This window comes from Microtus ochrogaster, linkage group LG4, assembly GCF_000317375.1.
Source record: "Microtus ochrogaster isolate Prairie Vole_2 linkage group LG4, MicOch1.0, whole genome shotgun sequence".
NCBI classification, from domain to species: Eukaryota; Metazoa; Chordata; class Mammalia; order Rodentia; family Cricetidae; genus Microtus; species Microtus ochrogaster.
The window spans coordinates 66,167,332-66,185,732 of NC_022030.1; the positions used below are offsets into that span (position 1 = coordinate 66,167,332).

An 18,401-nucleotide genomic window follows, 5' to 3' on the forward strand; every position below is an offset into this window, starting at 1 on the left:
GACTTGCTATGTAGTTCAAACTAGCACCAAACTCATTGAGATCTATGATTAAAGGCCTGTGACACCACACCTGGCCTAGTAAACTGATATTTTAAATCAGGGTAATATCCTTGGTAAGTATAAAAATCATTAAGTGAAAGTTTGCTAGCAAACTAAAAATGAACAGATAAGACCTGTATCCCATGATCACTCTCATTTCAGTGGGGCAATGGGTGCCAACAACATGCAACAGGCAGTGCGTGGCATCACCCATCAAAAACTCACGCTTTGCTCAAAGTGAATATGAATCTTAACCACCAGCTCCAAGGGATGAGAGTGATGAGACATTCTGAATAAAACCATAGGAATGTACATTTAAAATACATGACTAAAATAGTAATTTTTCAGAGACAGTCTCACTATGGAGCTCAGGCTGGCCTACTAAATTTTCTATACAGCACAATGACAAAATGACGGGGACCTTGGGGGAAGTCTTTGCTTCCAAGTGATGGAATAGATGTGCCATCACATTCTACTAAAATAACTAAGTAGTTTTCTACAGAACAAATGACCCAGTTGCTTAATAAACGGCATACATTTTTAGAAAATGAGGGATGAACTATCATAGGTTAGTAGAAAGCTCAGTTTTATCTCTAAAATTCAGTTTGTAACTCTTGTTTAAAAATTCAGCTGGGCAGTAGTGGTGCACACCTTTAATCCCAGCACTCAGGAGGCAAAGGCTGGCGGATCTATGCAAGTTCCAGGACAGGCTCCATAGCTACTGAGAAACCCTGTCTCGAAAAACCAAACCAAACAAACAAGCAACTCAAACAAACTCATTTTGTTAAAACCAAGGAATATAAAAGTTGGGCACTGGATTGCTCCAGCAGATGTGTAGAAGAAAGATACTGTGGTTGTTATAGCCTGCATGGTACACACTGTATAGACCTGATGGACATGGGTGAACAATACAGTCACATTGCGTGTAAGGAGGAAAGAATAAGGACCACAGCAGGAATGGCAAAAGGACGATGACTCCGATGAGGGGTTGGGTAGGGAAGTAATGTGGGAGTGAGTCTCAAGCCAAGCTCCAGTCTCAGGCTTTCCCGTTTTGCCTTGTGGCTGAGGACTCTGCTCTAACCAGCTCAGATGAGAGCATTAAACTTTAAATCAAACAATTTTATTTTAGCCTAGAGTGACAGCTCATGCTTTTAATCTCAGCATTCAGAAAGCAGAGGTACGTGGATCTATGAGCTCCAGGCCAGCAAGGGTTACACAATGAGACACTAAGTTTTTTTTTTTATTTTATACATCACCTAAAAATATTTATATCAAATTATGAAATAATTGGAAGTGTTAACTATTTTGTAGATTTTAATAAACCTCTGGCTTCTATGGCAAGGGAAATTCTGGCTTCAATAACACAGTTCTAAAAACACCCAAATTTCACACTACTCAGCACGTTTCCACAGGGACAGTGGACTGATACAACAAAAGTTCTGTACAGCAACACATGAAGAAGCAACATGAATGAGTAGAAACAGAAAGGGGGAAGCTGGAAGCTGGCATGTGACATGTCATTGCTTTGTCTAAGCAAGTCTGAACTTGGGGGAAGTGTTAAACCAGAGATACAAATCCACATGAGGTAAGCTATAAAGCTAGGGGGAGCGGAGCAAGCTGATTCACGCCAGTAGTCATGCCAGTAACATGCTTGCCCACTAGTTTAGCAGGACACTGCCAATGCTGGGAAGATCATGAGAGTTGGCAAGCCTGCTGGTGTGGAGCAGGAGACTGACACCTTGCTAGTCAGGTAAGTTCAGTGCTGAGAAAGATCTTTTCACTTTTGTTAAATTTAGATCTTCGGGTTTTTTGTTTGTGTTTTGTTTCTGAAGTGGACAACTACCCAAATCATGAATGTCTGCGTAGTTCAGGAGTAACTCCTGGAAGATGCAGTGATGGATGGCCCTACAGCACATGCTCTGCTGAGCGAGGGTGAGGAGCACACATGCTCCACTATATTGTTTCACTGTTGTGGGGTGCGCGGGTCGGGTGCAGAGGAGGCATCTTTGGACTCACAACTTGGCTGCGGTTTCAGTGATCTTCAACCGTTTCAATCTTACAGATAGAAACAAGGCTATATTTCTTGCTTAAAGGCTCACAATTCACCCAATTTTAAGCTTACATCTATAGGGCGTGTTTGTGTTAGTTTAGCTTACAGGTCAAAACTTTAAAAGGGCAGTATGTTCAAGAGCTATAGAAAAGTAAGCTAAAACTATAGAGAGAAATCTTCCCATATTTACCAGCCTGGTTATCTTTGCCCACCCGAACAATTTCTCCTCTTTATTTTCAACTAAGAATATAAACTTTATCGTATTGTACATACCCTTTCAATAACATGAACAAAATATTCTGTTGGGTGCAGATGTATTCAACAGTAGGAGTTCTTGTACCAATTTGTCTTCTGAGAATATTGTTGAAAATTTGAGCCACGTCTTTTTTGCCCTATTAGGAATACAATCATTAAAATATTTACCTGTCTAAATATTAAAATGTCCATCCAGTCTTCAATATAAAGTCAACGAGCCATTGTGTATTAGTTATGATTGAGTATCTGACTTTACAACATTTGTAGACATTAAAATTCTTATTTAGTTATAACCCCAAATTTTTGTTTTAATAGTGCACAAATTTTAAATACAATTTTATCAACAAAGTGAAATCTCATTACAATGCACAAGTAATTTTGACCACCACTAATGCTCAGAAGCACACTGACTCAGTATGGAAAGCAGATGTTGATAGCACACTTACAACCTATAGGGCTATGAACCTTACTCAAGTGGATACTTCTGTTATAAATAACACAGAGAGTGTACACTTTCTTCTGCAGAAATGGAAAGGAAGAAGACTGCAATCTCAGTGTAATGGCTTCACAGAATCCTGTAAAAAGCTGAGCTTTAACAGTAAGCAGATAAACTCATCATTAAACTCAGTCACTCAGAAAAACTTAAAATATATTAATAACGGAAGCACTAAGTGTCACGAAACAGTATTCAAAGATGAGAACTTTACACCACCACTGCACAAAACAGACTGATCATCGACTGAACCTTAACCACCAGAAAACTGCCTAGGAAATTAATGTTGGCCCCCAAGAGATGCTTCAGAACAGCCATTGTCAGAAGGCTGAGAAAGCCCAAAAGGCACTGAAGCCCATGGGCAGGTAGATCTTCCTGGGGCCTGTGTTGGCTCAGGTGCAGTAATAGTAATTTCTCCAAATCAGTCCCAAGGCACACACTTAAAAAAAGAAGAAGAAAAAAAAAAAAAAAGAAAGAAAAAGCAAAACCAAACCAAAAAACCCTGATGCCTCTAAAGTCTCAGATGAGTATTAAATTCAGTGTTCAGTTTAGGGAACAAAATGGGTAGAGACAAAGGAGAAGGATCAGATATTCCAAATGTAACACTCAAGTTAGAGAGAAGATAAATTGTTAGAATTTGACTTATACATGGAAACAGCTTAGTTCTACCTTCTCTATAATAGGACAAAAATGTTTATTTTTCTTTATTTTAAGGATTACTGAAGTAGCCACCCTTCCCTTCTTCAAATTATATCATATCATACCCCTCCCCGCCAAAACAGACATCTACTCATTTGGGCTGATAAACACAGACTTAAAGCATACTCAAGAAGCCAAAGAAGCTTGTGACCATGAAGAGTTCTTTGTACATGTTTTCCAGGCTGGAATCAAGGGCCATTTTCTTTGCGAACTCACTAAACAACTAACATGCCATGATCCAATTGTATAAGCTAAGGCAACAAAATGGGGTGTGTGTGTGTGGGGGGGGGTAAGCAGGCCCCTGGAGAAAAAGCAAGCTGTGCTGCTTCAGCTGAGACACCAACGAGTACAGACCCAATATTACCAGAGACAAATTTTATAGAGGTCAGAAATGCAGAATTGTCAATAAAATCTGCTATTTCAACATAGTATAATGTTTTAAATAAAAAATTTAAAAGCAGTGCTGAGCAAGCACAAAACACAATACATGATCTCTGCTCTCACAGACATTTTTTAGGCTCTTCTAACGTTCTATGACTTTCTTTGGACTGCTCATTCCTTGAACCAGAGAGAAGATGTTTATGAAATACAACCTAAATCAAAGGGCATCACAAACACCCAAGAAACTTTACATACACTGTGGTGAAATGTGTGTGCAAAGGTCAGAAGTCCTTGGGTCAGCAGGGATCTTAAAATGTCTCAAAGAATAGAGTGTATGGAAGAGGACCCACAAAACATGTTTTTGAAAATTGAGAAACGGATTTCTTACCTCAAAGTCAATGAGCTGTAAATCAGCCACTAGAGTGCTGAGGAGTCCACTATTGTATAGCTCTTGGGCCAGCTGAGCGACTGCTTCTGTCTGAGGTTCTTTTTCATTTGTGCCATACAGAATCTCTTTCATGGCAACCAAATTTTTGGAAACTTCTTCTGTAGCCTGATTTTGGGAGGAAGATGCAGAAGAAAAAAACCAATTCATTTCAACAAAAACATACAATCATATCTGTGTAAGCTAAAAATCCATTTTCTACATTATCTACCCTCAGATCTATATGTAAGTTCCATCTCTGTCCTCAGTAGCTGGATACTACACATGTGTACATGAAAGAAAGTAACATGCACTCCCCACAGGAAGGAAGATGTGTACTGAGTGGAAAATGGAAAGCCAATTAATGTATAGTAGAATAGGAATGACAAGGGTCAGAAAAGCACTACGGAAGAGGCATGTGAGCTGGTGGGGATGAAGTGTGTGAGTAACAAACAAGTATCAGGGAACATGAACAAGGCAGAGATGAGGGAGAAGGAAAAGCACAGGGTCTAGATAATAGTTTGGTTCTGAAGTATCCCCTGAAAGACTCATGGGTAGAAAGCTTGGTTATAGTTGGTGGGCTCTTGGAAGTAATAAGATCATAAGGGCTCTAATTCCATAAGTAGATCAACCCACTGATGGATTAATAATTCTATAGTGTTACTCAGAAACTAAGGTCTAGTTGGGGAAGATGATTATTGGGAATGTGCTTCTTCTCTTACTGTTTATGATTCCTGGCTGCCACACAGTAGACTGCTTTCCATCAGGGTCATGTTTCTGGCTTGCCTCAAGTCTAAAAGCAATAGACCTCTGAAACTATAAACCTGGACTGCTAAGTTTCTTTTCAACCTTAACAAGCTAGAGTCATCTGGGAAGAAGGAATCATAATTGAGAAAATGTCGCCATTAAACGGGCCCATGGGGACATTTTCTTGATTAATGACTGATGTAGGAGGGCCCATCCACTGTGGGTAGTGCCACCTCTGAGCACATACCTTTGTGTAGCACAAGACAGTAAACTGAGCAAACCATGAGAGCAAGCCAGGAAGCCGCATTATTCCATGGCCTCTGCTTAAGTTTTTTTGCTCTGATTTCCCTTCATGACAGACTGTAAACTGCAAGATAAAATAAAGTCTTTCCTCTCTAAGTCACAGGGCATCAAGCAGACCCCCAAGATGGTTTACCTCAGTAGTTATGCATTCTCATTTCATCTTACTCAAACAAATCTTAACATTAAGCTCAGCGAGAGAAATAAGAAATCTAAGTAACCAAAAGAACCAACACTGATAATAGGATGCAAAAAAAAAAAAATCACTACAACTATATGCCACACATTCAAGAAAAACCAAGGTTATTAAATAGAGAAACTGAATACATAAAAGATCTAGAAGCAGAAACTATGATATCTGAGGTTAAAATTACAGTGGATATTAACAGCAGATAAGATATTGCAGAAGAAAACGTTACAAAGATGAGCAGTAATAACTATCCAAAACTGAATCCCGGGAGTGGAATAGAGGGGAATACCAAATTTGTGAACGTTGGGGTAACTTTAAGTAATGTTCAGTCCCCAGGACAGGGCAAAGGGCAAACAGAATATTTGGAAATGTGATGAATGAAAACAATTCTGAATTTGCCAGGTGCACACCTTTAATCTTAGAACTTGGGAGGTAGAGCCAGGTAGATGTCTGTAAGTTCAAGACCAGTCATCTCTACACAGTTCCAGGATAATGATGGATATAGAGGGACCCTTTCTCAAAACAAACAACAAAACCCTAAACAAACAAAAAATGCAAATATGTCAAAATAAGTACTGATTAAAGAGTAAACAAATCTCAAATGTAAGAACAGGGATAAGGTGGCTGGAGAGACAGCTCAGTAGTTAGGAGCACTGGCTACTCTTCCAGAGGACCCAGGTTTGAGTTCCAGCCCCACGTGTGCACTCTTAACAGTCTGCTAACTCCGCTTCTAGGGGATGTGATGCCCTCCTCTGGCCTCCTGTGCACTCCCAACAGTCTGCTAACTCCACCTCTAGGGGATGTGATGCCCTCCTCTGGTCTCCTGGGCACTAGGCATGCATGTGGTGCACAGATGTACATGCAGCCAAAACACCCATACATATTTAAAAAAGTAAAAAGAAATAAGACTGTATCAAGATTAAGGGCTGAAGAGATGGCTGTGGTTAAGAACATCTGTTGTGCAATAATGAGGACTAGAGTTTAGGTCCTACAATCCACATTAAACCTCTAACTCCAACTCAGAGAGCTCCACCACCCTTTTCAGGTCTCTGCATGTACAAATGTGCACATGTGTTGTGGGACATTTCCACATTGTGTGAAGATGTATTTGCTGTAATTGGCATAATAAAAAGCTGAATAGCTAATAACTAGGCAGGAGGTATAGGTGGGATTTCTGGAGAAAGAAAAAGGAGACAAATGCAAGATGCCAGGAGAAAAGGAAAAAGCAGTATGGGCAGTAGATTAGTAGAATGGATTAATTTAAGTTATAAGAGCTAGTTAAAAACAAGCCAAAGATAAGGCCAAGCTTTCATCATCAATAATATGTCTCCCTGTTGTTATTTGTGAGCTGATGGCTCAAAGAAAAATCTGTCTACACACATGTATTGAAACACAGATAGAGACCCAGAGGAGAGGTGCACACAGATTCTGAATAATGCAATGTTTGAATCTGGTGATTAAGAGAAAATCTTAAAAAGTAGCTGTTAGGGGATGAAGGGAGTAGTGAGGGGGGGAAGGACCATAGACAAGAAAACCAAAGAATGACAACAGCTTGACAAAATATGTAAGCCAAAAGATAGTGGAGAATTGCTTGAATTATTGAGAAAAACATACAATCCAATAAGTTATCATCCTAGAATTTTATATCCCAATGAAGATATTTCAAAATAAAGATAATTCTATATAATATGTGCTAAGATGGCCAAAGCTATCTAAAGAGACCCTGTTTCAAAATAAAATAACAACAACAAAAAAAAAACAGAACAAGAAAAATGAGTTTTTGAGATGCATTAAAGCTAAAAGATAGAAAAGAGAAGAAAATGAGTAAATATGTTTTACTTCCCTATTACTTTAAAGAAATTTGGTTGTTTAAAACAAAAAATAGTGGGGCTGAAGAGATGGCTCAGCGGTTAAGAGCACTGACTGCTCTTCCAGAGGACCTGGGTTCGATTCCCAGCACCCACATGGCAGTTCACAACTGTCTGAAAATGCAGTTCCATGAGATCTGACACCTTCACACCAACGAACATAATAAAGTTAAATAAATAAAAGTTAAACAAAAAACAAAAATAGTATATCCTAAGGTTACTGCATAGAACAAAGAAATGCATGACAGCAGTAGTTCAAAAAAGGTAACAGAAATACAGTGTTGCAAGGTGTAACCAATGCAGCACCGTATTTTCCAAAGACAGACTATTAGAAGTTAAAGATGTTATTAACATATGTCTTAAAGCAATTTTTTTTTCTTTTTATTGAGCTCTACATTTTTCTCTGCTTCCCTCCCTGCCTCTCCCATCTCCTTCAACCCTCTCCCAAGGTCTCCATGCTCCCAATTTACTCAGGAGATCTTGTCTTTTTCTACTTCCCATGTAGATTAGATCCATGTATGTCTCTCTTAGGGTCCTCATTGTTGTCTAGGTTCTCTGGGATTGTGATTTGTAGGCTGGTTTTCTTTGCTTTATTTTTAAAGACTACTTATGAGTGAGGTACATGTGATAATTGTCTTTCTGTGTCTGGGTTACTTCACTCAAAATGATGTTTTCTATATTCTAGCTCCATCCATTTGCCTGGAAAAATTCAAGATGTTGTTATTTTTCTCTGCTGTGTAGTACTCCATTGTGTAAATGTACTACCACATTTTCCTTATCCATTCTTTGGTGGAGGAGCATTTAGGTTGTTTCCAGGTTCTGTCTATGACAAACAATGCTGCTATGAACATAGTTGAGCATGTGTCCTTGTGGTACAGTTGAGCATCCTTTGGATATATACCCAAACATGGTATTTCTGGGTCTTGAGGAAGGTTGTTTCCTAATTTTCTGAGAAATCACCACACTGACAGCCAAAGGGGCTGTACCAGCTTGCATTCCCACCAGCAATGCAGAAGTGTTCCCTTTACCCCATATCCTCTCCAGCATAAGTTGTCATCAGTGTTTTCAATCTTGGCCATTCTTACAGTTGTAAGATGGAATCTCAGAGTTGTTTTAGTTTGCATTTCTCTGATGACTAAGGATGTTGAACATTTTCTTAAGTGTCTATCAGCCATTTTAGATTCCTCTGTTGAGAGTTCTGTTTAGGTCTGTACTCCCATTTTTTTTTTTTTTTTTTTAGGATTATTTGTTCTTTTGATGACCATTTTTCTTGAGTTCTTTGTATAGTTTGGAGATCAGACCTCTGTCTGATGTGAGGTTAGTGAAGATTTTTTTTCCATTGTCTTGTTGACCGTGTCCTTTGCTTTACAGAAGTAAAGCAAATATTTAAAGAAAAATTTTACACAGAAAAAGGTGGTAGCAAATGCTTATGATCCACCATTTGGGAATCCAAACAGGAGAATTGAGAGTTCAAGACCAGCATGAGCTACACAGTGAATTCAGGGCCAGCTTATATTATTACATTGTGTGAAGCTGTCTCAGAAAAACAAACAAGCAAGCAAACCAAAACCAAACCCATCAAAATATAGAAGGTTTGGTATAGATCAACAAAGACACCTTGAATGGGAATGAATAGTAAACTTAAAAGCTGTAAAAATCTACCTTAAATAAGAAATAAACCTTAGAGGTCGAGTTAACTCAGATTTATAGGACACCAGCCTGTGACAGTATTCAGAATTATCCACCCCACAGGAATCCCACTATGACCAATCATGGAAGCCTCTTACCAAATGATCACACAAGATCACTTTGCATATTTCCTGCTTCCAATACTGCTGTATTAGCAGCTCTCAGAATCAGACAAATGTGGCTTCACTATATTGTCTGATGTCCCATGCAGTAACTTCTCTTCCACCCAAAGGTCTATTTGCAGGCAGTATGCCCATCTTTCTTTAAATTATCATCTCCAGAAAACCCCTTCTCAACTTTGTGAATTACTCTTCTAAGAAAGGGAGGGCAACAAATGTCCCAACCCTGCCCCAGATGGAATGATACAGAAGATTCTGCACATGGCACAGTATTGCTTCCCTGACAGAAGCCGACACAGCTTAAGGGCATCTTTAAGAATCTGGGCAATTATAAAATGCAGAGAGAAAGAATTTAGGATGGAGTGAATCTCTTCACCTTTCATGGGCCAACTGGAGGGCATGAGACTGCACTGTAAGGTTTTCACTCTCCCTACATCACCATTCAATTGTATTATCGCCAGCACAACACCTGGCAGCACAGACATCTTTGTTTTCTGAAGATCCCCAGTAAATTGCCCATTACATTATTTTTACAGTTGAATCATCTGTCTAGTTATACCCCTGTGGCCTGCCTAAATTGCTAACTAAAACACCTCACAGGACAGAACCACAACTGGGCCTATCATCATATCTTTGAACCACCCCTCTTTTCAGTAATGATCTAATAATTTTGGGGTGTAGCTACTCAACACTACTTGCAAATCATATTTGTAAAGATTTTTGTTGAATATCTTGATAAGCATTATTTTATACTTTTTGACTATAAGAAAAATAAAATGAAGTCAATTTAGTAAGATCTTTTCACTAAACCATTTTGACCAGGTGCAGTAGTGCATGCCTTTAATCCTGGCAGAGAGAGGCCAGTTTAGTTTACACAGCAAGCTTCGGCGAGCCAGGGTTATATGGTGAGACTCTGACTTAAAAAACAGTAATCAAACCTGTTTGACTTTAATTTGCCCTTCATCAATCCCACTCTGAAACCTTAAGAATCTTTGTTCAGCAGAGCTTACCTTTCTTGGTCCAGTATCTACCTTATTATCTACAGTACTTAGACTTCTGAGTAGTTCAGCATCTCATATGCAATTAGGAGCACCAAATGTAATTTTTCTGGACCAAGAGGAAATCATTTAACAATAGGATTGATTCTATTATAATCTGTTCACATGCACTGCCTTTTCAGTTCCATCTCATTAACCTTTATTCCAAGTGATTCTCACTGAGAAGAAAAAATATCTGACACTAGGGTTTTTGAGTGTGTCATCTGGTGCTTTTATGCCTATGATCCTAAAGGGCGAGTGCCCTTTGGCCTCCTTTGTTTTCTGGTCAGACTCAAGTTTTAACACTCTTAGAAACTCTTAGTTTATCCATTTTGAAATCATTACGATTTTAAAATTTGAGGTGAGGTTCCTAAGAAAGGAGTAATTCTTTAAGGGCAAGGGTTTCATTTTGAGGTGTGAAATGCTCTAGAATTGACTGTAGTTATGTCACATTTATCCATGAATAAACTGAAAGGACATGAAATTACAACCTTAAAAGGATGAAGTGCACAGTATGCAAATTCTATTCCAATAAAGCTGTCTTTACACAGGAGAGGCAGGAATAAAATGGAAAGTTTCTGAGTCAAAAGCCCCTTCCTTTTCAGAAGATGCACTTCCTGCTATATTATGGGTGGGGAGACAATGGCAATGGAATTACACTCACCTACCTCTCATTGCTTTTGGATTTTGATGTCCTCCTGACCTTTCGGGAATCCCAGGTTTTATCTCTTTTTCTTTTCATATAGACAATTCCCAACTCCCCCAATATTCAGTTTTTACACATGGTCAAGACTGCCCTTAACAGAACCAAGTAAGCTCTTCCTGAACACCACAAACTCCTCCCAGCTACACTTCACCCATAACTAAATCTCTCAAATATTTGCCCATGTTTGCCACAATCCACATCTCTTTCCTTATTCACTGCTCATCCCAATCCCACATGGCTCTTACACCTAATACTTTATTGCTTTTGGCTAACCCAACAGTGACTTACATGCCTCTAAAAGCAATTACGCATCTTCATTATGCCTGGGCACCTACAGCATTTGTATTTGTTGCTCACTGCACTCTTCCCTATCCTAATTTTCTTTCACCTTTCCTACCTCTCTACTTGCTTCTTGGTCTCCTTTTCAGTTTGTCCTCCTTAACTAAAGCTTTAAATATCAAGCATTCCACAGGCCATGTATGAGGCCTTCCTTCCTTTTGTCATTTTGACATAAAACGTTTCTATTTAGATGTCTTATGATATAGTACCTACCTCAAAGCCAATATATCTAAAACAGAACTCATGTTGCTGCCTACTGCCTGGTATTCTTCCCTTGTCCTTAGATAAGGTAGCAATACAGGTGCTTCTGCACATGTCAGAAACTCAGAGGTCATCATCAACTCTACCTTCTTCTGAACCAGCCCAACGGCTAAGTCTCCAACTCTCCCAGATCCAGTCATCTGTTGTCTTCCTTTGTCATTGCCATCAAAATCAAAGTCCTGTGACTCCTTCTGAAACTTCTACATAGCCTACTGACTGACTTCGTTAACACCTACATTCTTTTCCACATACTAACACAAATGACAAAGATATTCTGTTTAAAATGCTCCAATGATTACTCCTCTTAGAACAGTGCAATTTCTTTCTTTCTTTTTCTTTTTTTTTTTGGGGGGGGGCGGTTTCAAGACAGAGTTTCTCTGTGTAACAGTCCCAGGAGTCCTGGAACTAGCTCTTGTAGACCAGGCTGGCCTTGAACTCACAGAGATCTGCCTGCCTCTGCTGGGGGATTAAAGGTATGTGCCACCACCGCCAGTGCAAATTCTTTTTTAGCATGACCTATATATAACTCCTACAAAGTCTGGCTCTACTGTCTAAACTAGACCTGCACTCTAATTTCTCCCCATCTACATCTGGACATACATGTCCTCATGGGTAAGACAGACTTTGATGATAAACAAAGAAACAAATCACTTGAAAGAAATCACCTGCGATGTGGGGGGAAAAACTGTAATCAATGGAAGAGAGTCAACAAATTAATTATAGCAGTATCAGCCTGACCAGGGTACAGTGTGAGTAAGGAACGGCTGATTAACTCAATAAGGCTGCCATTTTACGACTAAGTACTTAAGGACTAAGGACTGGTGTGCATACAGTCAGTGTGGACACCTCCCCAAGTTAACCCTAAGGAAAGTTAATTCCTGCATCTGGTACTCAACTAAATGAAGAAAGAACAGTTTGTTTCCATGCTGACTGTGCTGGAAATCTTGAGTAGTACATCCACACTACTCTATGGGAAACCAGTAAGTTCAAAGGTAGGTGTGACTTTTGCTCAATTTACAAGCTAATTCCTAAAACTGCACAGTCTTAAAACAACGATTATTAACCTTGGGGTGGTGACTCCCTGGGGGTCGAACAACCCTTTCACAGGGGTTTCACATTAGATAACCTGCATATCAAATATTTATATTACGGCTTATAACAGAAGTAAAATTACAGTTATGAAGTAACAATGAAATAATTTTATGGTTGGAGGTCACCATAACATGAAGAACTGTATGAAAGGTCTCAGCATTAGGAACGTTGATAGCCACTGGTTTAAAGGAACACATACCAAACCGCTTTTTTACTTTTCCTTCCTCCCTCTTTCACTTTCAGATTCGATTGTTAATTTATTACTTGTTTATTTATTTACTCATCTATCAATTGTTTGATTATTCATTTATGCAGTGGGGATCAAGGTCAGGGTTCTTTATTTCAACTACTTGTATAATTTCTGATTCCTGTTACTTGACCTATTTGCAACTGATTAATCAAACAGCAAGCTAATCAGTGAGAAAGCTGATACTACCCCTGCAATGGGGGTGGTGGTGTTTACAAGGCTAGGTAATTCAGCAGCATTTACTGACTTGAGATGCCACAGAGAAAGCTGGGCAGTGGTGGCACATGACTTTAATATCAGCGCTCAGGAGAACTAAGGGGCAGGTGGGTCTGAGTTCAAGGCCAGTCTGGTCTACAGAGTGAGTTCCAGAACAGCCAGGGCTACAGAGAAAAACCCCGGGGGAGATGCCACAGAAAGAATTGGTTGGCCATGTTTGATCTGACTGTTTTCCTTCCATGTTCTTGTGGTTCTCTGCAGGCTTTCCACTAGTCAGTGTGTATTCTGGTCCTCACAGCCACTGAGCAGCTATTCACACTTGCAGCACCTCTAAACACTCCCCCTTTTAAACTGCTGAAATCCCCTAATCCACTGGTCCTCACTGACCACATCCCCTGTGTGCTAAGGCTGTGTTTCAGTGCTGCCCCCAACAAGAGGTCAATGCCTCTGGATTCCTTACACTCCTGGATAATTTACCCACCACTTTTTTACCCCAGCTCCCAGAGTTGTAATTGTTGTAAATGTGATGGAACCCATGCATACTTAGTTTAATGATTTGTGCTGCTTGACTGACTTCAATCCAGCTCAAGTAATCCAGCTGGCAAGCTGGACTGATTTCCAAGTAGTTAACTTCTAGGAGTAGGCATTTCAAAATGGTTGCACTTTTCTCCAGAATTTTATTTAATATCCTACTATAGATATGGACACCTAGCTTTACTCCTCTCTGATGAGACCTGCCCGTGGCAAACTCTTTCTAAACTGTTCCATATTGAGACACTCCTTTTTACCCAGTCCTGGAATACATGCTTTGTTCCCCCAATAATCTTTCTTGTTTTGAGACATGGCTTCTCTCTGTAGCGCGACTGACCTGGAACTCACTATACTGGAACAAACTATGCAGTTTGAATTAACTTAAAACTTATAGCAATCTCCTGCCTCATCCTCCTGGGATCATAGGCATAGACCACCATGTTTGGCTTAAAAGACAACCCCACCTCTACTACGAGGGTTGAACCTAAGGTTTTGAACATGCTAGTTAAGTACTCTGCCACTGAACTTACAACCCCAGGTCCCAAGACACTAACTACAAAAATAAAATAGTAGTTTTACAGTGTGCTAGCGCTTTGACTAAGTGCTTGTTATGAACATTACCAGTGATAAAATATATTGAATCCTCAACAGGGTACTGTGGAGCTCTTGCCAAACTGTCCCACCTACACCAGACCATGAAGAAACACCAGCAAGACCAAAATCAGGGATTATTCTATAAAACATTCAAATATTTAGGTCACTAAGATGAAAGACTGAGCTGTTCCAGATTGAAGCAGCTAGGGGAGATTCAATTAAATGGAACACGTGACAGTGAACTGGACTGTGGTCCAGAAGGTTATCTGAAGACTGCATCCAATTAACAGTAGTGTATCATGTTACTCTCTGGACTTCTGTCACCTCTGGTGATGTTAGATGTAACCTCTGTGGAAGTGAGGAAGAGTCTGACAGGGTTACCATCCCTCTTATTTTGCCTTTTCTTCTCAGGTAGGTAGGGGCAGCTCATTTCAGTACCAAAGTCTATGTGTTGGCTCTATCTCTATCTCCATGTGTTGCAGAAACAGCTTTTAAACAAGGGACCTCAAGTATATCCTTGGTGTCTTAAAAGGGTCATCTGATCCCTCAACTGACTTCCGATCTCAAATAAAGTTTTTCAATTCTCTTGAAATATATAACTTATTTTTATTTTATGTTCATTGGTGTTTTACCTGCATGTATATCTGTGCAAGGGTGTCAGAAGCCCTGGAACTAGAGTTACAGACAGGGATAAGTGGCTATGTGGGTGCTGGGAATTGAACCCTGGTCATCTGGAAGCAAACAGTGCTCTCTCCAGCCCCCCAGGTCTTCAATTCTTTTGTTTTGTCATCTATTTTCATTCTCACCTTGGACATCTTGAGCTCTTCTCCTGGTAAAAGCCTGAGTGTTCACATTTCTCCCTTTGTCATCTAGGTATGCTCCAACCCTGCCCTTCCCTCCCAGGGACCCATCCTCCTCTGGTATCTAACAGCAGTCTTCAGTTGCCAACATTGCAGGGCAGTATCATCTCATGTGCCTCTCATTTCTTTAACATACTCAACATTTTGGAAAGGGCTTACTCCCACTCCTAACTCTACCTGCTACTCTAGTGTCCGACAGCAATTTACACATGGAATGATCTCATGATTTTGCTAGCTGTTGGAACACTCTTCAAATGCTCGTCAGTTGGACGTGGTGTTCCAAAGCACAGTTGCTACTCCTGCATGGTCAGGGAGCCTCATATTAGGTTTCACAGGAAGACTGTTTTATTAACAGTCGCCAACCGTTTATAAATACTTAGTCAAGAATATCCCTATGACAAGCTACTCATTTGACTGGAAAACAAAGTTACACGCCCCTCATTACTTATTCTGTGGGGTGAGAGGGAAAAATTTTGTTTAAGGTCTTAGTTGTTTCCTTAGGACTTTTGAGACATGACCTATGAAATAGCTGCATATAGCAGGAGCTGAAGGTGCCCAAGTTGAAAAGAGTCTAGGCATGGTAGTTTCTTGGAATTCAAGCTCTGAGGTAGAAGTGCAGAGCTAAGTCTCTTGAGAAGTAGGTAAGTGACTCCTGAAGTAGGAAGGTTCCCTAGCATCCACATACAACCAAATGAGAACTTTATTTAGCTTTAAGAACTATTCTTTTAAATATTTAAGTTATTGAATCAATGTAAACAGAACTAGTATCTCAAAATTCATATCTAATGCTTGTATTACTGCGAATGCTTGTATCAAGGGCAACAGTATTAGAATAAGGCTTCCTTTCTATCTAGGGTAGGAAGGTAGGGATGTTCTTCAACCTTAGAATAGTATCCAGTATAACCTCTTATGGTGGCATCCAGGCTATGAGACTTTCCCCTTAAAATGAAGTTGGGAGGCCAAGGAAAAAGGCTGAAGAATTGAAGGCCAGATTGGTAACAGAGTGATGTCTGAGGGTGTATGGATGGGTATATAAAGTGGAACTTCAGTCCTCAGGAAATTAAACTTTGGTGCAACTACCTATCTCAGAACCCCTCCAAACCAGAAAGCCTCTTGCCTTAAACCTGACATCCTCATAATACTCATCTTTGTGCTGCTGCAGCACAGGCCAAACTGCTCAGAGCTGGTGCCATACTAGCACCAAACAGAGGGAAGACAGAATAAGGCCACACTGTCCACTGGGCGAAAGCAGGAAGAGGTGCTAATTTATTTTTATGAATTAGTAAGTTCAAAATAAATTATTTAAAACAAAATGGAGTAGTGTGTGTGGGGGTGAGTGCCTTTAATCCCAGCCCTCAGAAGTGGAAACAGGCAGAATTTTGTATATCTGAAACCACTCTTGTCTACATGGCAAGTTCCAGAACAGCTAGACTCACACAGTAAGACCCTGTCTAAAAACAGAAGGGGTTGGGGCAATCAAAGTTCTTATATAGAAAGATATGAAGACAAGACAAAGATGTAAGATGGGATCTAGAAGTAAACTAAGGTCAGAAAGATGGCTCATCAGGTAGAGAAGCTTGAATCCAGGCCTAAGAACCTGAGTTAGAACCCTGTATTCCACAATGTGGCAAAAGAACTGATTTCTGAGACTTTTCCTCTGATCCTCATGGCACGTGGCTTCTCTCTCCTCTCTCTGTCTCTCTCTCTGACACACACACACTAACCTGGTAGATGGTTACAGGCTATTACACATAAAACTTCTACAAACATTCTCAAGTTTTTTTGTTTTTTTGTTTTTTTTTTGGTTTTTCGAGACGGTTTCTCTGTGGCTTTGGAGCCTGTCCTGGAACTAGCTCTGTAGACCAGGCTGGCCTCGAACTCACAGAGATCCGCCTGCCTCTGCCTCCCGAGTGCTGGGATTAAAGGCGTGCGCCACCATCGCCCGGCATTATATGAATATATATTTCATGTTTTCTTGGGTATATACTCACCAGTGTCATGGTTAGATCAAATGGTTGATTTCCTCTTGTCTACTAAAGTGGCTGCACCATCTCATACATTTAGCAGCTCTGTTTGCTCTGTATTCAACACTTGCTACAGTAAATATGTCCATATTAAACATTCTAATGCTCTCTGGTCACTAATTTTTCTTTGATACCTGATTTCATTCATCCATAATTTTCTGTTCTCCTTGTTATTCAAATTACTAGTTATAGTTTTGATTTCCATCAGATAAATTAAACAATGTAAGTTCAGGGTTGAGGGCTGTATCTTACAGTGGATCACAAGAACCCTTAGACTGAACTCTCTGATCAAGTTATTAGTCATATTATTCTACTCACCTAATCATGAAAACTATTTTGTGATCACCCTAACTATAGGGGGAGAAATGGACACTGTAGTGGTTTGAATAAAAATGGCCCTCATAGACTCATGTATTTGCATGCCTAGTCTCTAGTTAATGAAGTGTTTGGGAAGGATTAGAATGTGTGACCTTGTTGGAGAAAGTGTGTCACTGTAGCTGTCTAAGGTTTCAGAAACCTCAAGCAATTCCTAGTGTTCTCTCTGCTCCTGCTCTTAGCTCACCATGCTTTCATCCCACCATTATAGACTCTCTAGAACCATGAGTCCAGTTCAACATTTTCCTTTTTGTAAGTTGACTGACTGTGGTGTTTTGTCAAGCAACAGTGAAGTAATAAAGACAGATATATAACTTAGCAATGACACTAGCACAGGACAGAGCTCTAGGTGGCAGCATAAAAACTACCCTTTGTTCAAAAGTCTTATAAAAATAGACCTTGACAAGATTTGGCTGCAGAAAGTAATTTAGGCCCATGTAAGGACTTAATTTAAAATAAATATCATTTGGCTTGCTTTGAAAGATCACAATAGTTATAGATACTGTAGAAATCTAAGCAGAGTAAAGGATGGCTTAGATCAAACATAGGATTAGATTTTGAGTTTAAAAATTATTTTCTTCTTTGGGGCTAGAGAGATGGCTCAGTGATTAAGAGCACTGGATGTTCTTCCAGAGGACCTGGGTTCAAATCCCAGCACCCACAGTGCAGCTCACACCTGTCTGTAACTACAATTCCAGGGGATATGACACCCTTACAAAGACATGCAAGCAAAACACCAATGAACATAAAATAAGAATAATCATTAAAAATTAAAGCAAAGAAATAAACAAAAACCAACTACTTAAAAATTATTTTCTTCAAAGAACTGATTTGGGAATTTCTTGGGTGTTTTTTTTTTTGACCC

The 18,401-nt window shown here is 39.7% G+C and overlaps 1 protein-coding gene across 1 annotated transcript in view; it reads right to left on the reverse strand.

Moving 5' to 3' along the window:
* The window catches only part of Cab39 (calcium binding protein 39), an 81,012-nt gene that overhangs the window by 18,887 nt on the left and 43,724 nt on the right, over positions 1 to 18,401 (reverse strand). The window contains exons 3-4 of the mRNA XM_005361776.2: positions 4,306 to 4,470; positions 2,363 to 2,481 (exon numbers count right to left, since the gene is read on the reverse strand). Of these exons, the coding sequence (XP_005361833.1) occupies positions 2,363 to 2,481; positions 4,306 to 4,470 (284 nt within the window). The remainder of the gene's footprint in view (positions 1 to 2,362; positions 2,482 to 4,305; positions 4,471 to 18,401) is intronic.